General features: G+C 39.5%; 1 protein-coding gene across 14 annotated transcripts in view; it reads right to left on the bottom strand.

The window, feature by feature from the left end:
- LOC105232674 (phosphatidylinositol phosphatase PTPRQ) overlaps positions 1-16,323 on the bottom strand; it is an 862,901-nt gene that overhangs the window by 804,892 nt on the left and 41,686 nt on the right. For 8 of the 14 annotated variants that reach the window (XM_049451202.1, XM_049451208.1, XM_049451216.1 and 5 more), the window contains exon 1: positions 14,757-15,319. The exons of the other annotated variants lie outside the window; for them this stretch is intronic. In XM_049451202.1, coding sequence (XP_049307159.1) covers positions 14,757-14,826 — 70 coding nt within the window. In that variant the 5' untranslated portion in view covers positions 14,827-15,319. Of the gene's footprint in view, positions 1-14,756; positions 15,320-16,323 lie in introns of those variants that run through there. 14 annotated transcript variants of the gene reach the window in all.

Genomic DNA, 16,323 nt, shown 5'->3' with positions numbered 1-16,323 from the left:
GAAGCGAGACGCATTTGCAGACAGAAGAAGAAAGAGGCCGAAATGCGTGAGTATGAATCGCTTGATAAGCTGGCCGACAGGGGTAATGCTCGAAAATTCTACGAAAAAATGCGGCGACTTACAGAAGGTTTCAAGACCGGAGCATACTCCTGTAGAACCCCCAAAGGTGATCTAGCCACCGATGCCCAGAGCATACTTAGATTATGGAGGGAACACTTCTCCAGCCTGCTGAATGGCAGTGAACACATAGCACCAGGAGAAGGCGAACCCGATTCCCCAATCGATGACGATGGAGCAGACGTTCCATTGCCCGACCATGACGAAGTTCGAATAGCAGTTGCCCGCCTGAAGAACAACAAAGCGGCAGGGGCCGACGGATTGCCGGCCGAGCTATTCAAACACGGCGGCGAAGAACTGATAAGGAGCATGCATCAGCTTCTTTGCAAAATATGGTCGGATGAGAGCATGCCCAACGATTGGAATTTAAGTGTGCTATGCCCAATCCATAAAAAAGGAGACCCCACAATCTGCGCCAACTACCGTGGGATTAGCCTCCTCAACATCGCGTACAAGGTTCTATCGAGCGTATTGTGTGAAAGATTAAAGCCCACCGTCAACAAACTGATTGGACCTTATCAGTGTGGCTTCAGACCTGGAAAATCAACAACCGACCAGATATTCACCATGCGCCAAATCTTGGAAAAGACCCGTGAAAGGAGAATCGACACTCACCACCTATTCGTCGATTTCAAAGCTGCTTTCGATAGCACGAAAAGGAGCTGCCTTTATGCCGCAATGTCTGAATTTGGTATCCCCGCAAAACTAATACGGCTGTGTAAACTGACGTTGAGCGGGACCAAAAGCTCCGTCAGGATCGGGAAGGACCTCTCCGAGCCGTTCGATACCAAACGAGGTTTCAGACAAGGCGACTCCCTATCGTGCGACTTTTTCAATCTGCTGCTGGAGAAAATTATTAGAGCTGCAGAACTGAACCGAGCAGGTACAATCTTTTATAAGAGTGTACAGCTGCTGGCGTATGCCGATGATATTGATATCATCGGTCTCAACACCCGCGCCGTTAGTTCTGCTTTCTCCAGACTGAACAAGGAAGCAACGCAAATGGGTCTGGCAGTGAACGAGGGCAAGACGAAATATCTCCTGTCATCAAACAAACAGTCGTCGCACTCGCGACTTGGCACTCACGTCACTGTTGACAGTCATAACTTTGAAGTTGTAGATAATTTCGTCTATCTTGGAACCAGCATTAACACCACCAACAATGTCAGCCTAGAAATCCAACGCAGGATTACTCTTGCCAACAGGTGCTACTTCGGACTGAGTAGGCAATTGAAAAGTAAAGTCCTCTCTCGACGAACAAAAACCAAACTCTATAAGTCGCTCATAATTCCCGTCCTGCTATATGGTGCAGAGGCTTGGACGATGACAACAACCGATGAGTCGACGTTGCGAGTTTTAGAGAGAAAAGTTCTGCGGAAGATTTATGGTCCTTTGCGCGTTGGCCACGGCGAATACCGCATCCGATGGAACGATGAGCTGTACGAGATATATGACGACATCGACATAGTTCAGCGAATTAAAAGACAGCGGCTACGCTGGCTAGGTCATGTTGTCCGGATGGATGAAAACACTCCAGCTCTGAAAGTATTCGACGCAGTACCCGCCGCGGGAAGCAGAGGAAGAGGAAGACCTCCACTCCGGTGGAAGGTCCAAGTGGAGAAGGACCTGGCCTCGCTTGGAATATCCAATTGGCGCCACGTAGCGAAGAGAAGAAACGATTGGCGCGCTGTTGTTGACTCGGCTATAATCGCGTAAGCGGTGTCTACGCCAGTAAAGAAGAAGAAGAAGAGTGGGGTTTGTCAAACACGGACTCGAGAGAAAAGCGCATTCTAAAAATGGCAGCACAGAAAAACCACTAGAAAACGAAAGTGGAACGTCGCGAAACTAGATACTTCGAAATTAATCTCCGCAATAGACGACCAAACCCCATCTAGCAACTCCCCCACAATTGCAAGAAAAACTGTCGAGCACACAATGCTGAATATAACAAGAGCCTGTCAAAAAGCAATGCCCAAGGCCTCCCACAGCAAACATAAAGCAGCAGTTTACTGGTGGACTGAAAATATAGCCCAACTCAGACGAACATGCCTCCGCCTTCGCAGATCCTACACAAGATCCAGGCGTAGAGGAGCCGCATCTCAAGAAGCTGATCAATACAAATTAGCAAAAACGGAGCTAAAGCATGCCATCGACGACAGCAAAAAGAAAAAATGGGAGGAACTACGCGAGGATATAAACAGAAACCCCTGGGGACTCGGGTACAAAATAGTGATGAAGAAACTCGGCGCTCGAGCAAAGCCACCTGACCTATCCGCTGCGAAAATGGATAACATTGTGAACGCACTATTCCCCACACACGAAACAAGGGCTAGTGACCCAGAATACATTCTAGGATCGACGCAAATCCCCCAGTTTACCCTCGAAGAGCTGCAACTAGCCACTGCCAAGCTCAAGGCCAACAAAGCACCCGGACCGGACGGGATCCCATCCGAAATTCTTAAAATAATCGCTGCAGAGCACCCGGCAGTACTTCTGAACATGTACAACGCCTGCCTTGAAGCCGGAATATTCCCTGAACCATGGAAAAAGCAACGGCTGTTGCTAATCAGCAAGGGAAAAGGAGACCCCAATTCGCCATCAGCATACCGCCCATTATGTATGCTTGACACAGCGGGAAAGCTATATGAAACCCTGCTTAAACCTAGACTTGAAGCGGCCATCAACGAAGCTGGAGGACTGTCCCCTAGGCAATATGGCTTCAGACCCGGCAGATCAACCATAGGAGCAATAAAATGCGTAATTGAAAGCGTAGAAGCCGCACAGCGTAGATGGCATAAATACAAGAGAATGGTATTGCTGGCGACTCTAGATGTTCGAAACGCCTTCAACAGCGCTAGATGGGAAGATATGATCGACGTTCTCGAGAAAAGCTTTAAGATACCCGACTACCTCAGGGACGTGGTGCGGAGCTACCTTAGCAACAGGAAACTGTTGTACGAAACTAAAGAGGGATCACGACAGATAGCGGTTACGTCAGGAGCAGCACAAGGATCCATCCTCGGACCAGACTTGTGGAACATCAGCTACGACGCTATATTAAAACTAGAAATGCCAGATGACTCATATTTAATAGGATACGCGAACGACATCGCAGCAGCAATCACAGGAAGGGATACGGAAGGAGCGCGAGGAAAGCTGAACCAGGTCATGATACGGACGCAAGCATGGCTCGACTCACACAGCCTCCAGCTCGCTACGGAGAAAACAGAGCTACTGCTGCTAACAAACAAGCACATACCTCTCGAGATAGGCATGCACACGACTAGGGATATTCTTAGGACAAAAAAAGCAGTTAACTACCTGGGCGTAAGACTGGACCCCAGACTAACCTTCTGGGTACAAATCCAGCACGCCGCAGGAAAGGCAGCGAAGATCACTTCTCAACTGAGCCGACTAATGGCCAACATAGGAGGCCCTAGCCAAGAAAAAAGAAAACTCCTAATGTCGACAACAATCAGCATTTTATTATACAGAGCTGAGATATGGGCAGATACGCTCAAAAAAGAAAACCGGCGTAAGGTAGCGGCCAGAGTGCACCGCACTGCAGCCCTCAGAGTTGCATCAGCCTACCGAACAGTGTCCGGCGAGGCAATTTTGGTTATAAGCGGAAATGCCCCAATTGACCTTCTAGCATACGAAAGGAAAAAGCTGTGGGAGCTAAAGCAGTCACATGATAACAACAAGAGCGCAATAGAACAAATAAAGAAGGAAACAATAATAACATGGCAACAAAGATGGGACACTGAAAGCCGCGGCAGATGGACGGCCAGGCTTATAAAAGATCTAGACTCATGGACAGGGCGAAAATTCGGAGAGGTAGATTTTTACACAACCCAGGTGTTATCCGGGCACGGGTACTTCAAAAAGTACCTCCACAGAATGGGAAAAGTCGAAGAGCCGTCATGCCCATACAACGACGCGACAGAAGACGACGCTGAACACACGTTCTTCGAATGTGTGCACTGGCAAGGAGAACGCACCGCCGTAGAGAACCTGGTTGGCCCAATAGACGTGGACAATGTAGTCAGCGTCATGTTGGAGACTGAAGCAAACTGGGGGATTATCAAGAAATTCGCTGCACTCTTGCTACGCAGCAAAAAGCGGGACCTGGACGCAGGTGCGCGGATGTAAATCTCTCAATGAGAAGAATGGAATGCCATCCTGAAGTAATGCAAAAGCGGTTCCAGGGTGGGCGACGGTTCCTTAGAGGGGGGGTTTTTAGTGACCTGCAAGTGGCACATACCGCTGATGCGGAAGGTATTTTCCACCCCCACCCGCAAAAAAAAACAAAAAAAAAGCCACTAAAGTTTAAATAATAAATCTTGCCCAACGCGTATATACTAGTTATGTATAATGATTTTCGTTATTCTAACTCAGTCGCTCAGTGAGTATTTTTATACTTTTGCAACCTGAATGCTACCATGTACGACAGTTTTGTTCACCCAACGGTTGTACATATGTATCACTTAAAACTAAGCGACATAGATATAGAGTTGTATATAGTATATATTTATACTATATATATGATCAGGATGACGAGAAAAGTAGAAATTCGGGTGACTGTCTGTATGTCCGCCCGTCTGTCCGTCCGTTCGTGCTCCCTGTAACTTGAGTAAAAACTGAGATAGGTTGATGAAACTATGTAACGCGTTACCTAGTAAAAAATAATATTATGAGTTCGTAATCACATAAACGCCACTAAGCGAAAACTTTAAATATAAAACCGTTATTTGGCATAGGGTTTTGCAATACCAAGGGGCAGCTGTGGGCGTGGCTCCGCCTTTTAATAAGTTTAATGTAAATATCTCCTGAACTACTTTTTGGTGAAATTGCATATCTCCGGATCCGACATAACTTTTACGACTAAATTTAGTACGTAGCATTCCTTTTATATTTTACTAGAGGACCCGTCCACGCTTCACTGTGGCTGATACATAACTATTAGTTAATGAGATATAATATTTTGTGAAGCAACTTGTGTTAGTTTACAAAAAAATGGATTATAAATCATTTCGTGTGTTAATAAAGCATTTGGCTTTTTGGGGAAAATACTGTTGAATTTGGGCTCAGGGAAATCCACCGTTGAAAAGATATTTGCTAACCTGGAAACAGGCGAAATGAGCAAAGTAGGTGCCTCGCAAGTTCATAATCCAACAAAAACGACGAATAACTGATTCTGAGAAGTGTTTAAGTGCTCTCTAAAGAATAAAGCCGAAATTTTTCGTCAGTGATAGAAACATAGCTCCATCATTTCCCACTGGAGTCCAATCGACAGTCATTGTAGTGGACTGCACATGATGAACCGGTTCTCAGGCGAGCAAAAACGAAAAAGACGGCGGGAAAGGTTATGACATCAGCCTTTTGGGAAGCACGTGCTATAATACATACTCAACGACTGATTACTGAGCCAGTTATAATCTATTATACTGCGTATTTGGTTGCAGTTCTTTTCTTCTATTCCAAATATTTAGCAATTGTATTATTTTTGAGAAGACTGTTTAAAATTGTACGATAAATTTTAATGATTCCTACAAACATAAATTTTGAACAAATGCTTATGATTTAAAATATAATTTTTGTATTTATGAGTTGTATTAAATTTTGACATAAAGAGATAAAAGGTATCCTATGTCCTTACCCTGATTCTAAGCTACCTCTCCACCAATTTTGAGCCAAATCGGTTCAGCCGTTCTTGAGTTATAAATGGTGTAACTAACATCAACTTTCTTTTATATATATAGATTTTATTATTTGAAATTGGGCGAAATCGGATTACAATCACGCCTACTTCCCATACAACACAATTTTAAATTCCATTTGTATCTTTCACTTTCTAATACACAAATCAAGAATTAATTAATATAGCGTTATAAATTTTTGCGATAATTGCAACTGTTCAAGCCCCAGGTACCGGATATGTGAACCCCGGTATCTACAGTTGATTTTGACCGAAAATATCGGCCAATTTGTTAGATATACAATTGAAACTCAGAAAGAATCCTTTCCTAATAATAGTTATTCTGTGTATCAAAAATGGATTGAATATGGTCAATACTTTCCTGAGCGCACATATACCTATTTAACTGTTCGGTTGCACTCAATCATTTCCTTACTTGTTTATATATAAAATTGCTTCAAAATATGTTTACAAGAATACCTGGGCATTATCAAAATTAATGAAATCAGCCCGTCCCTTTCTTTGCCCCCATACACCATATAATAAATTCCGTCTTCTAATTACCTTCATGTTGGTCAAAATGTGTGATATTTTATTGAAATTAAATGAATAAGTTTTCTTGAAATTAATTGAAATTATTAAATGTAGACTCTTGTGGTAAGTTTTTATTAGTAAAACTAAGTGAGTACATGACCTTCAATATATGTATGTTAATAAGATAGCAAATTTGCATGTTCTCCATTCATGTTAACATTTTGCAATACCTGAAAGTATTGGCTCTGCTTTGATCATTGGAAGATGCAAGAAGATGTAACGGGTGATTTTTTTGAGGTTAGGATTTTCATGCATTAGTATTTGACAGATCACGTGGGATTTCAGACATGGTGTCAAAGAGAAAGATGCTCAGTATGCTTTGACATTTCATCATGAATAGACTTACTAACGAGCAACGCTTGCAAATCATTGAATTTTATTACCAAAATCAGTGTTCGGTTCGAAATGTGAAAATGCGCTTTTTTATCGACAAATTTTGTTCAGCGATGAGGCTCATTTCTGGTTGAATGGCTACGTAAATAAGCAAAATTGCCGCATTTGGGGTGAAGAGCAACCAGAAGCCGTTCAAGAACTGCCCATGCATCCCGAAAAATGCACTGTTTGGTGTGGTTTGTACGCTGGTGGAATCATTGGACCGTATTTTTTCAAAGATGCTGTTGGACGCAACGTTACGGTGAATGGCGATCGCTATCGTTCGATGCTAACAAACTTTTTGTTGCCAAAAATGGAAGAACTGAACTTGGTTGACATGTGGTTTCAACAAGATGGCGCTACATGCCACACAGCTCGCGATTCTATGGCCATTTTGAGGGAAAACTTCGGACAACAATTCATCTCAAGAAATGGACCCGTAAGTTGGCCACCAAGATCATGCGATTTAACGCCTTTAGACTATTTTTTGTGGGGCTACGTCAAGTCTAAAGTCTACAGAAATAAGCCAGCAACTATTCCAGCGTTGGAAGACAACATTTCCGAAGAAATTCGGGCTATTCCGGCCGAAATGCTCGAAAAAGTTGCCCAAAATTGGACTTTCCGAATGGACCACCTAAGACGCAGCCGCGGTCAACATTTAAATGAAATTATCTTCAAAAAGTAAATGTCATGAACCAATCTAACGTTTCAAATAAAGAACCGATGAGATTTTGCAAATTTTATGCGTTTTTTTTTAAAAAAAAGTTATCAAGCTCTTAAAAAATCACCCTTTATGTTCCGTTACCATTTCTTTGACAGATCCCCCGCCTACCATACGAGGGCTGTCCGATAAATAACCGACCTCAACGAGAAGCTAGCGGCACATTTGAAAAAAAAGTTTTTATTTCAAATTGTGCATATTATAATAGCTACTCGCCAAAATTTCAGAAACTTATCTTGCGCAATTATCTGTTGACAGTCGTTTTTGTGAGTCTATTTCGGTGATTTCCCCAAAATGGAAAAAATTGAATATCGAGCTGTAATTAAATTTTTATTTTTGAAAGGCAATACGCCTTCACAAATCAAAGATGAGTTGGACTCTGTGTATGGTGACTCTGCACCATCGTTTACCATCGTAAAATTTTGGGCAGCTGAATTTAAACGTGGTGGCAGGAGCTTGGAAGATGATGAACATCCTGGGCGTCCAAAAACTGTAACCAGTAACGATAACATCGCTAAAGTTCATCAATTGCTACTAGACGACCGCCGGATTAAAGTTAGGGAAAAAGCTGAGATTATGAAGATGTCAAAAGAGACTGTTTGTCACATATTAAACCAAGATTTGGGCATGAGAAAGCTGTCCGCGCGTTGGGTGCCGCGTTTGCTTACGCTAGACCACAAACGTGCGCGCATGAACACTTCCAGCGCTCTGTTGGCTCAGTTTAGAGGCAATAAGACCGAGTTTTGGCGCCGATTGATAACTGTAGACGAAACTTGGATTCATCATTATACGCCCGAAACAAAAATCCAATCTAAACAGTGGATTGAAAAGGGGGAACCAGCCCCAAAAAAACCTAAAGCTGTGTATTCGGCTGGGAAAGTGATGGCGAGTGTTTTTTGGGACAGCCATGGAATTATTTTTATCGACTATCTTGAAAAAGGAAAAACTATAACAGGAGCATACTACGCATCATTATTGGACAAGCTAAAGGAAGAAATTTCGAAACATCGGCCACATTTGCAAAAAAAGAAAGTATTGTTCCACCAAGACAACGCACCATCTCACACCTCACCAGTCGCCATGGCGAAAATCCACGAATTGCGGTTCGAACTGCTTGACCATCCACCTTATTCACTGGATCTAGCACCAAGCGACTTTTTTTTGTTTCCTCAACTTAAAACTGCGCTCGGCGGCCAGAAATTTTCGTCAAATGAGGAGGCAATCTCTTTCGTGAACTCGTATTTTGCAGACAAAGACGCCAAGTACTATTTGGAAGGGTTGCAGAGATGGGAGCATCGCTGGGAGAAGTGTGTGGAGTTACAAGGAGACTATGTAGAAAAATAAAAAAAAAAAATTTGAAAAAGTCGCGTGCATCATGGTTAGGTCGGTTATTTATCGGACAGCCCTCGTAATAATGACAAAATTCGTTTTTTTATTCAACATAGTTCCTTTCAATGGTAATAGACTAATTTTTGCGACCGTCCAACTTTTTGATACCATTTTTAAGTGCAATTTGTCTTTTTCCTAGCGATCTTTCCTTTGATATCTGAGAACAGGAAAGAGACACTGGGGAACAGATATGGAGAATACGATGAAAGCGGAAGCAATTCAAATATTTTTGCTTTCGTTTTCACTGATTTTTGCCTCGGTGAAACTGCCCTTTCTTTTTTTCAAATGCGGCCATTTTTCGACGATTTCGTTCTTAAAACGGCCAATGTAATAGTCGCTGTTGATTTTCCTTCCTTTTTGAAGGTAGTCAATAAATAATTTTTCATGCGTATCCCAAAATGTAAACGTCATAACCTTGTCAGTTGACTTTGGAGTGAAATAATAAACTTGAGTTTATTATGCTTGAAAATCTCCAAAAATAAATCCCAAGGGATATGATGCACACATTCTGTTGATATCTTTAGAGTGTCTACTATCTCCAAAAACTTAATTTATTATTTAATAATATTTCTTTTTTTGTCAACATGTTTCCGTAAAAAAATCCTAGCTTTGATGCAGCTATGTTTTCCTGAATGTGTTCGATATCGTTCTGCACAATTTTTAGTTTTAGTGTAAAGTCAGTGTATTGAATATGTCTTTATATTTCGTTGTCATTTGTCTATTAAGGTATTTTATTGCATTATAGTTTTTTGTATTTATTGAATTCAGACGTGCTTCTATTTATTGCCAATCGTTATCATCCAATGTGCTGAATAACCATTTTTGAGCTGTTCCAAAAATATTAATTATAATAGGTCCTTTTATATTGTTAATTTGCATTTCCAAAATTTGAACTTTTTCCTGTTGGTCAACATGTTCTATATTTTTGTGAATTGTGTCGATTATACCTTATATTTCCTCTATACGTATTTATTATATGTATGTAGTATAGTGTCGTAGGTTTCTGTAAGTTGGACATCTTTGATCCATGTATCCAAGCTAAGCTTAAATTTTTTCGATTGTGAGATGAGGTTGGATTGGTGTCAATGCCAGTAGTATCATCAAAGAGCGTAGGATCCATTTCACCTGAAAATTTCTTTTTTCTTTTAATTTTGGAATAGTGTATGTTTTGAAAATTTATTTTGTGATATCTTGGTTTGTGTTTATGCATAAGAGCCTTTTCGTACCCTTACTGTTCCGTATTTTGAAAAATTTCGCGCTTTTTGTTCAATTTTTCAATTGTACGTTTTTTATTATACTCTAGAGTTTTGTATATTTTGGATTTACCTGTTCTACCTTCAATTACATCTATAGGTTTTGCTTTTATCGTGGAGTCGACTGAGTTGTTATACCATTCTGTACGTTTACAAACTCTTTCTTGAGTTGATAGTCGTGATTTCATGGTCTCCAGTGTTCTAAATTTTTCGGAAATAGTACTGTGTATTCTTTCTGCATCAGCGTTTCCTGTGTGGTTATCTGGTTTTATAAAATGAACGTCAATGGAGGAGTATTTTATGTTTACTGAGTTAAATTCGTTGTCTGTTATAATTTTGGTTGGCTTACCTCTGAGGGAGAGGTAAAGTCTAGTTTTTTGTACGGTTGTGAGGCAATTCTTATCTTTTAAGGCTAGTGCCATTGCATGAAAATTTATCAATGAAAGTGTTAAAACTATGTTTTTTGTTTTGTTATTTGGTTAATATCCATCGGTGTTTCGGTTAGCTTGTACTCTTCCTTAGAAGGTTTTCGGTCGTACTTCGCCTTATTGCATATTTCGCAGTTATTTATGTATTTTTGTATTAACTTCTTTAGATCCTTGTAGCAAATTAAAGTTTTCAGTCCTTCATAATTTCCGTAAATTCCACCATGTCCAGTTTCGTTTTTATGATATTTCGCTATGTACTTATAAGCCTCATCTTCATTCTGCATGGTGCGTACATTTATAAAATTTTATTGTTCTGTTAAACAAGTCAATTTATTTTCTGAACTTTATTATATTCATGGTCCGGTAGTTCCTCAAAATCGCCTGTAAATGTCGGACATGTAATCCGTATTTATATCTTCTTCACTAATAAAAATTTTATGTTTTTCATTTATAAATTGTGACTCCTAATTTTTTGAGTAAGTAAGGATTATCTGTGATGGGAATCTGTTAACGGCAGTTTCTATGATAACAGAATGATCGTGCAATTTCTCTTCTTGTGCGGATTGTTGCACTGGTGCTCATATTCATTTTCCTGTAGGATATTAATTTTACCTGCATTTACTCTGATCATAAAATCAGCGGCAGTGTTGTTCTTTGTTTTGACATAAATTATGTTAATGTCATATTATCCTAATTTGAGGAGCCACCTTTGTAATCTATGACTTATGTCTTTTCCTTTATTTTTGCAATATAGCCACTTAAGCGGTTGATGGTCTGTCATACTATGTCTAGCAACTCTTTTTCTGTCGCTGAGTATTTTATTTCATGGTCATTTAGTGATCTGCTTGCATAGCTTATGGGATGTCCTTCTTGTGTTAAAACAGCTCCAATTGCAAAATCGCTTGTATCTGTTGTTACGGAGAATTTGAGTTTGTATCCGCACACTTGAGTACCGATGAGTTCGTAAAAAGTGCTTTCAATTTCTCAAACGAATTTGTATATTGGGGATCACGAATATTAATTTTACCTCTTTTTTTCAAATATTTTGTTAAGTCTTGAGCCACTTTGGCGTAATCCTTTGAAAATTTTCTGTAATAGCCGGTCATGCCCAAAATCGATTTTATTTGTTTAACCGTTTGCGGCAACTTCAGTTCCTGTAAGTTTTTTACTTCATATTTGGTTTGATTCCCTCTGTGGTTAGTATATGGCCTAAATATTCTGTTGACTTTAAAAAGAGTTTGCACACATCTTTCTGAATTTTTAAATTGTATTCTGCTAATTTGTTAAATATTTGGATACTTTCTGTGTGCTCAACGATATTTGTACTAAATATCAATATGTCGTTTAGATAGACTACGCAGATCTTATTTATATATTCCTTAAATACTGAATTTATTAGGCGTTGGAGGGTAGCCGCGGCGTTTTCAGTCCGAATGTCATTTTGATGAATTCATAGTGTCTTAGAAGAGTTGAGAATGCTGTTTTCTTTCTATCGCTTTCTTTAATTAGAACCTGGTGGAATCCTTTTACAAGATCCAGGGTTATCTTTATTTGGTATCGAGAATTTTGTCATTTATAGTAATTTCATTAAGACTCCTGTAATCCGCGACTAGCCTCCATTTTCTTTTGCCAGAATTGTCTACTTTCTTCGGTACTATCCAAAGGGGTGAGTTGTATGGTGAATTACTTTCCTGTATTATTCCCTGTTCTAGCATATCCTTAATTTGCTTCTGTATTTCCTCCCCATGTATCTTGGGATAACGACTTATTTTTGCGTATGATATCTGTCCGTTGTTGTAATTATTTCGTGTTTAATTTCATGTGTATGCGTTAACATTTGTCCTTCAGTAAATAATAATTTATTATTTTTTTCACTAACATTTTTATTTTATTTACTTCCTCGTCATTCATATTTTCATTATATAATTTGTTTACAATTTCCTTTGAGTAGCCTTCAATATTCTGGATTTCATTGTAGTTGAAAGAGCATTAATTTATAAAATGTGCTTTAATTTCTATACAACTTTCTCCTAAGTAAATGATTGTTACCATTGGTTTCAGGATATTTTGTCTTATTATGGCGGCGAAATTCCTATCAATAAAACATGTTACCTTCCAAACAAAAAAACTGTTTTCCTTGAATTTCTTTGGTAGTGATGTTATTAGTTCGTGTGTTACGAGTATAACTTTATTTCGGACAGTGTATTAAAGAAAATTGGTTTATTTAACTTGCTACATTTATAATGAGAGAAAATGTTTTTTTTCAATCAACGAGGGGGTAGATCCGGTATCTACTAGGCATTTTATTTTGTTGTTACCAATGGTCAGTTCGTCTATCGGTAAATCTGATTGTGACTCTGCAACGGAAAATTTGATTAATGGATATGATCAACATCCATAAGTTGTACTTGATTGTTACTGTAGCGTCCCGGCTGGTGTTGCCGGTTTTGTCCTAAGTTTCTGTTTTACCTAACGCAATTATTGAAGTTCAACCATTGTCTATCGTTCAGTTTTGTTACGCCTGATTCAAAGCGATTAGCAAAATTTCTGCTTCTCGACGTATTGGTGAGTCTACTAAAGGGTGATTTTTTAAGAGCTTGATAACTTTTTTTAAAAAAAAAACGCATAAAATTTGCAAAATCTCATCGGTTCTTTATTTGAAACGTTAGATTGGTTCATGACATTTACTTTTTGAAGATAATTTCATTTAAATGTTGACCGCGGCTGCGTCTTAGGTGGTCCATTCGGAAAGTCCAATTTTGGGCAACTTTTTCGAGCATTTCGGCCGGAATAGCCCGAATTTCTTCGGAAATGTTGTCTTCCAAAGCTGGAATAGTTGCTGGCTTATTTCTGTAGACTTTAGACTTGACGTAGCCCCACAAAAAATAGTCTAAAGGCGTTAAATCGCATGATCTTGGTGGCCAACTTACGGGTCCATTTCTTGAGATGAATTGTTGTCCGAAGTTTTCCCTCAAAATGGCCATAGAATCGCGAGCTGTGTGGCATGTAGCGCCATCTTGTTGAAACCACATGTCAACCAAGTTCAGTTCTTCCATTTTTGGCAACAAAAAGTTTGTTAGCATCGAACGATAGCGATCGCCATTCACCGTAACGTTGCGTCCAACAGCATCTTTGAAAAAATACGGTCCAATGATTCCACCAGCGTACAAACCACACCAAACAGTGCATTTTTCGGGATGCATGGGCAGTTCTTGAACGGCTTCTGGTTGCTCTTCACCCCAAATGCGGCAATTTTGCTTATTTACGTAGCCATTCAACCAGAAATGAGCCTCATCGCTGAACAAAATTTGTCGATAAACACATTTCGAACCGAACACTGATTTTGGTAATAAAATTCAATGATTTGCAAGCGTTGCTCGTTAGTAAGTCTATTCATGATGAAATGTCAAAGCATACTGAGCATCTTTCTCTTTGACACCATGTCTGAAATCCCACGTGATCTGTCAAATACTAATGCATGAAAATCCTAACCTCAAAAAAATCACCCGTTATTATTGGACATTCTATTGTCTCTCATGTTATTATTATTATTATAAAAAAATCTTTGTACAGTTGTTGTTATAGTTTATTAAGCCTGTTTTTTCTAGGCTGTAATAAGCTAATCTAAACGAATTTATATTTCTCGCATACACTATTGAAGATAAGTGTGGCGATATGTTGTTCAAAAAATTTTAGAATAAGAGACTCATTAATGTTTATGGAGAACGGGAAAAACAACATCATCGGAGATTCTCTTTCACGTATGGAAGAAATATGTGTGCAGTGTGCTTAAACGAACTTGCTCAAGCACAAGCTGAGGACGAAGAGCTTCTGCAAACTATACAAAGAGAACAACACGCTTCAGTAAACTAACTACCAGTCAACATTCCTGGCTGCAATAAACCTATTTATAGCATCAATATTATTCGTCCATACGTTCAGACATCACAGAGAAAAATAATATTCGACGATCTTCACAGCATGAGCACAAGCCTCAGCCAAGTTGTTAACGCAACGATACGTTTGTACCAGCATTAACAATGATTGCCATTTATGGGCCCGAACATGCCTAGATTACCAACGAAATGAGGTATTTCGCCACGTTTTATCACCAATCCAAAACTTTACAAGCCGTATGAGACGTTTCTAATATATCCACGTGGACAACATTGGACCATACGCACCTTCAAGGAGGTATCGTAACTGCTTGACAATCATTGATCGTTTCACCAGGTTTCCAGAGGCATTTTCCATTGATAAAATAGACGCCGAATGTGTTGCCCGCACTATATTTGCAGGTCGTTACGAATTAGTTTAAAAGTAAACTCCTTAACGATCTCGCTCGTCTCCTGGGCAGTAACCATATACATCTCCAGTCGAATGGAATAGTGGAACGTCTTCATCGTCACTTACAGGATTTCATTCTTTGCCACGAAAACAGCTCATGAGTTGAAATACTACCCATCGTTCTTGTTAAAATTCGCGCCGCTTGGAAGGAATATCTTAATGCGATCTTGTTTATGGAGAGCCAATCCGTTTACCAGGCTTATTCACCACGATCTGGTTTGCCACCATCCAAGGCCCGTTTACCTACTTCCCGACGATATGGTCAACGACAGTGAGCAGAACAATAACGATGACAACAATACAACGTTTATTACATCATCTTCACGAGTGTCATCTGAATCTGGGACATCTCGATTTTAGTCGTTATCGTACCGCCAATCTGAATCCGATTTCAGCTTATCTACAATGTTAAATTTATCAATAATTTTGATAACGCTCTCCAAGAAGGGGAGCCGCAATACATTATATTTGAACCTACAATACAATAGGACAACACCATGTCAGCAAGTCAGCGACGCCATTTGAAACGAATACGACACAAAACAGCACAATGAATACACAGTTAACAGTTAGGCTCGAGGACGCCTGCTGCTATTACTATATAGCACTTCGATTTAATTTAATTTAAAATACAGGCCCAAAAAAGTTGATTTTTTCGTCATGACAGTAACGCAAGCCATATAAAACAAGTTAAGAAGGGCTGAGATCCAGTGAATCCGAAAATTTTATACTATTGCAACTTGCAATAGTCAAGGCCAGGGAAATACTTTAAGGTGTAAAACGCTCCATCAAGATATCTCACTTTTTAGTCAAGCTACAGCTTGCACGGTCGGACGGAGAAGCATACAGTCACTCGGATTTCAACTTTTCTTGCCATCATTTATATATACGAGTATGTATTGTATATAATCTATCTATTTCGGTTAGTTTTAGGTGATACGTACAACCGTTAGGTGAACAAAATTATTATACTCTGTAGTAACAGGTTCCAAGAGCATAAAAAGAGTTCCTTGGTTCAAATTTTGAAATTTGTCTTAGGTTTTTCATTAAAGTTTCGTATCAACGTTCAGTTGGAACAATATATTTTTGCTCTGGGTTAAGAGGCAATCTTGAGTTTCTGAAACTCGTGATCTTTTTGCTCTTCGCATTTGTGAAAAATTTTCGAGCAATTTCAAAAACTGATCTAACATTAGGTCTTGCTTGCAATTTTTGTGTTTTCCCATATTTGTTGTATGGAAAAAGTTGAAAGCATGTAAATTAATATTAGGGGTATGCGAATCCAGTTCGATTCGAGTCGATAATTCGAACTATTCGAATAAAACGAATATACGGGTCGAATCACGGATCTCCTTCAGTATTGAGCTTAAAAAAATTCCAAGCAGGACTCCGATGTGTTGAAGACAC

The sequence above is a fragment of the Bactrocera dorsalis genome, chromosome 3 (assembly GCF_023373825.1).
Source record: "Bactrocera dorsalis isolate Fly_Bdor chromosome 3, ASM2337382v1, whole genome shotgun sequence".
NCBI classification, from domain to species: Eukaryota; Metazoa; Arthropoda; class Insecta; order Diptera; family Tephritidae; genus Bactrocera; species Bactrocera dorsalis.
This window is presented reverse-complemented; position numbering and strand designations above follow the sequence as displayed.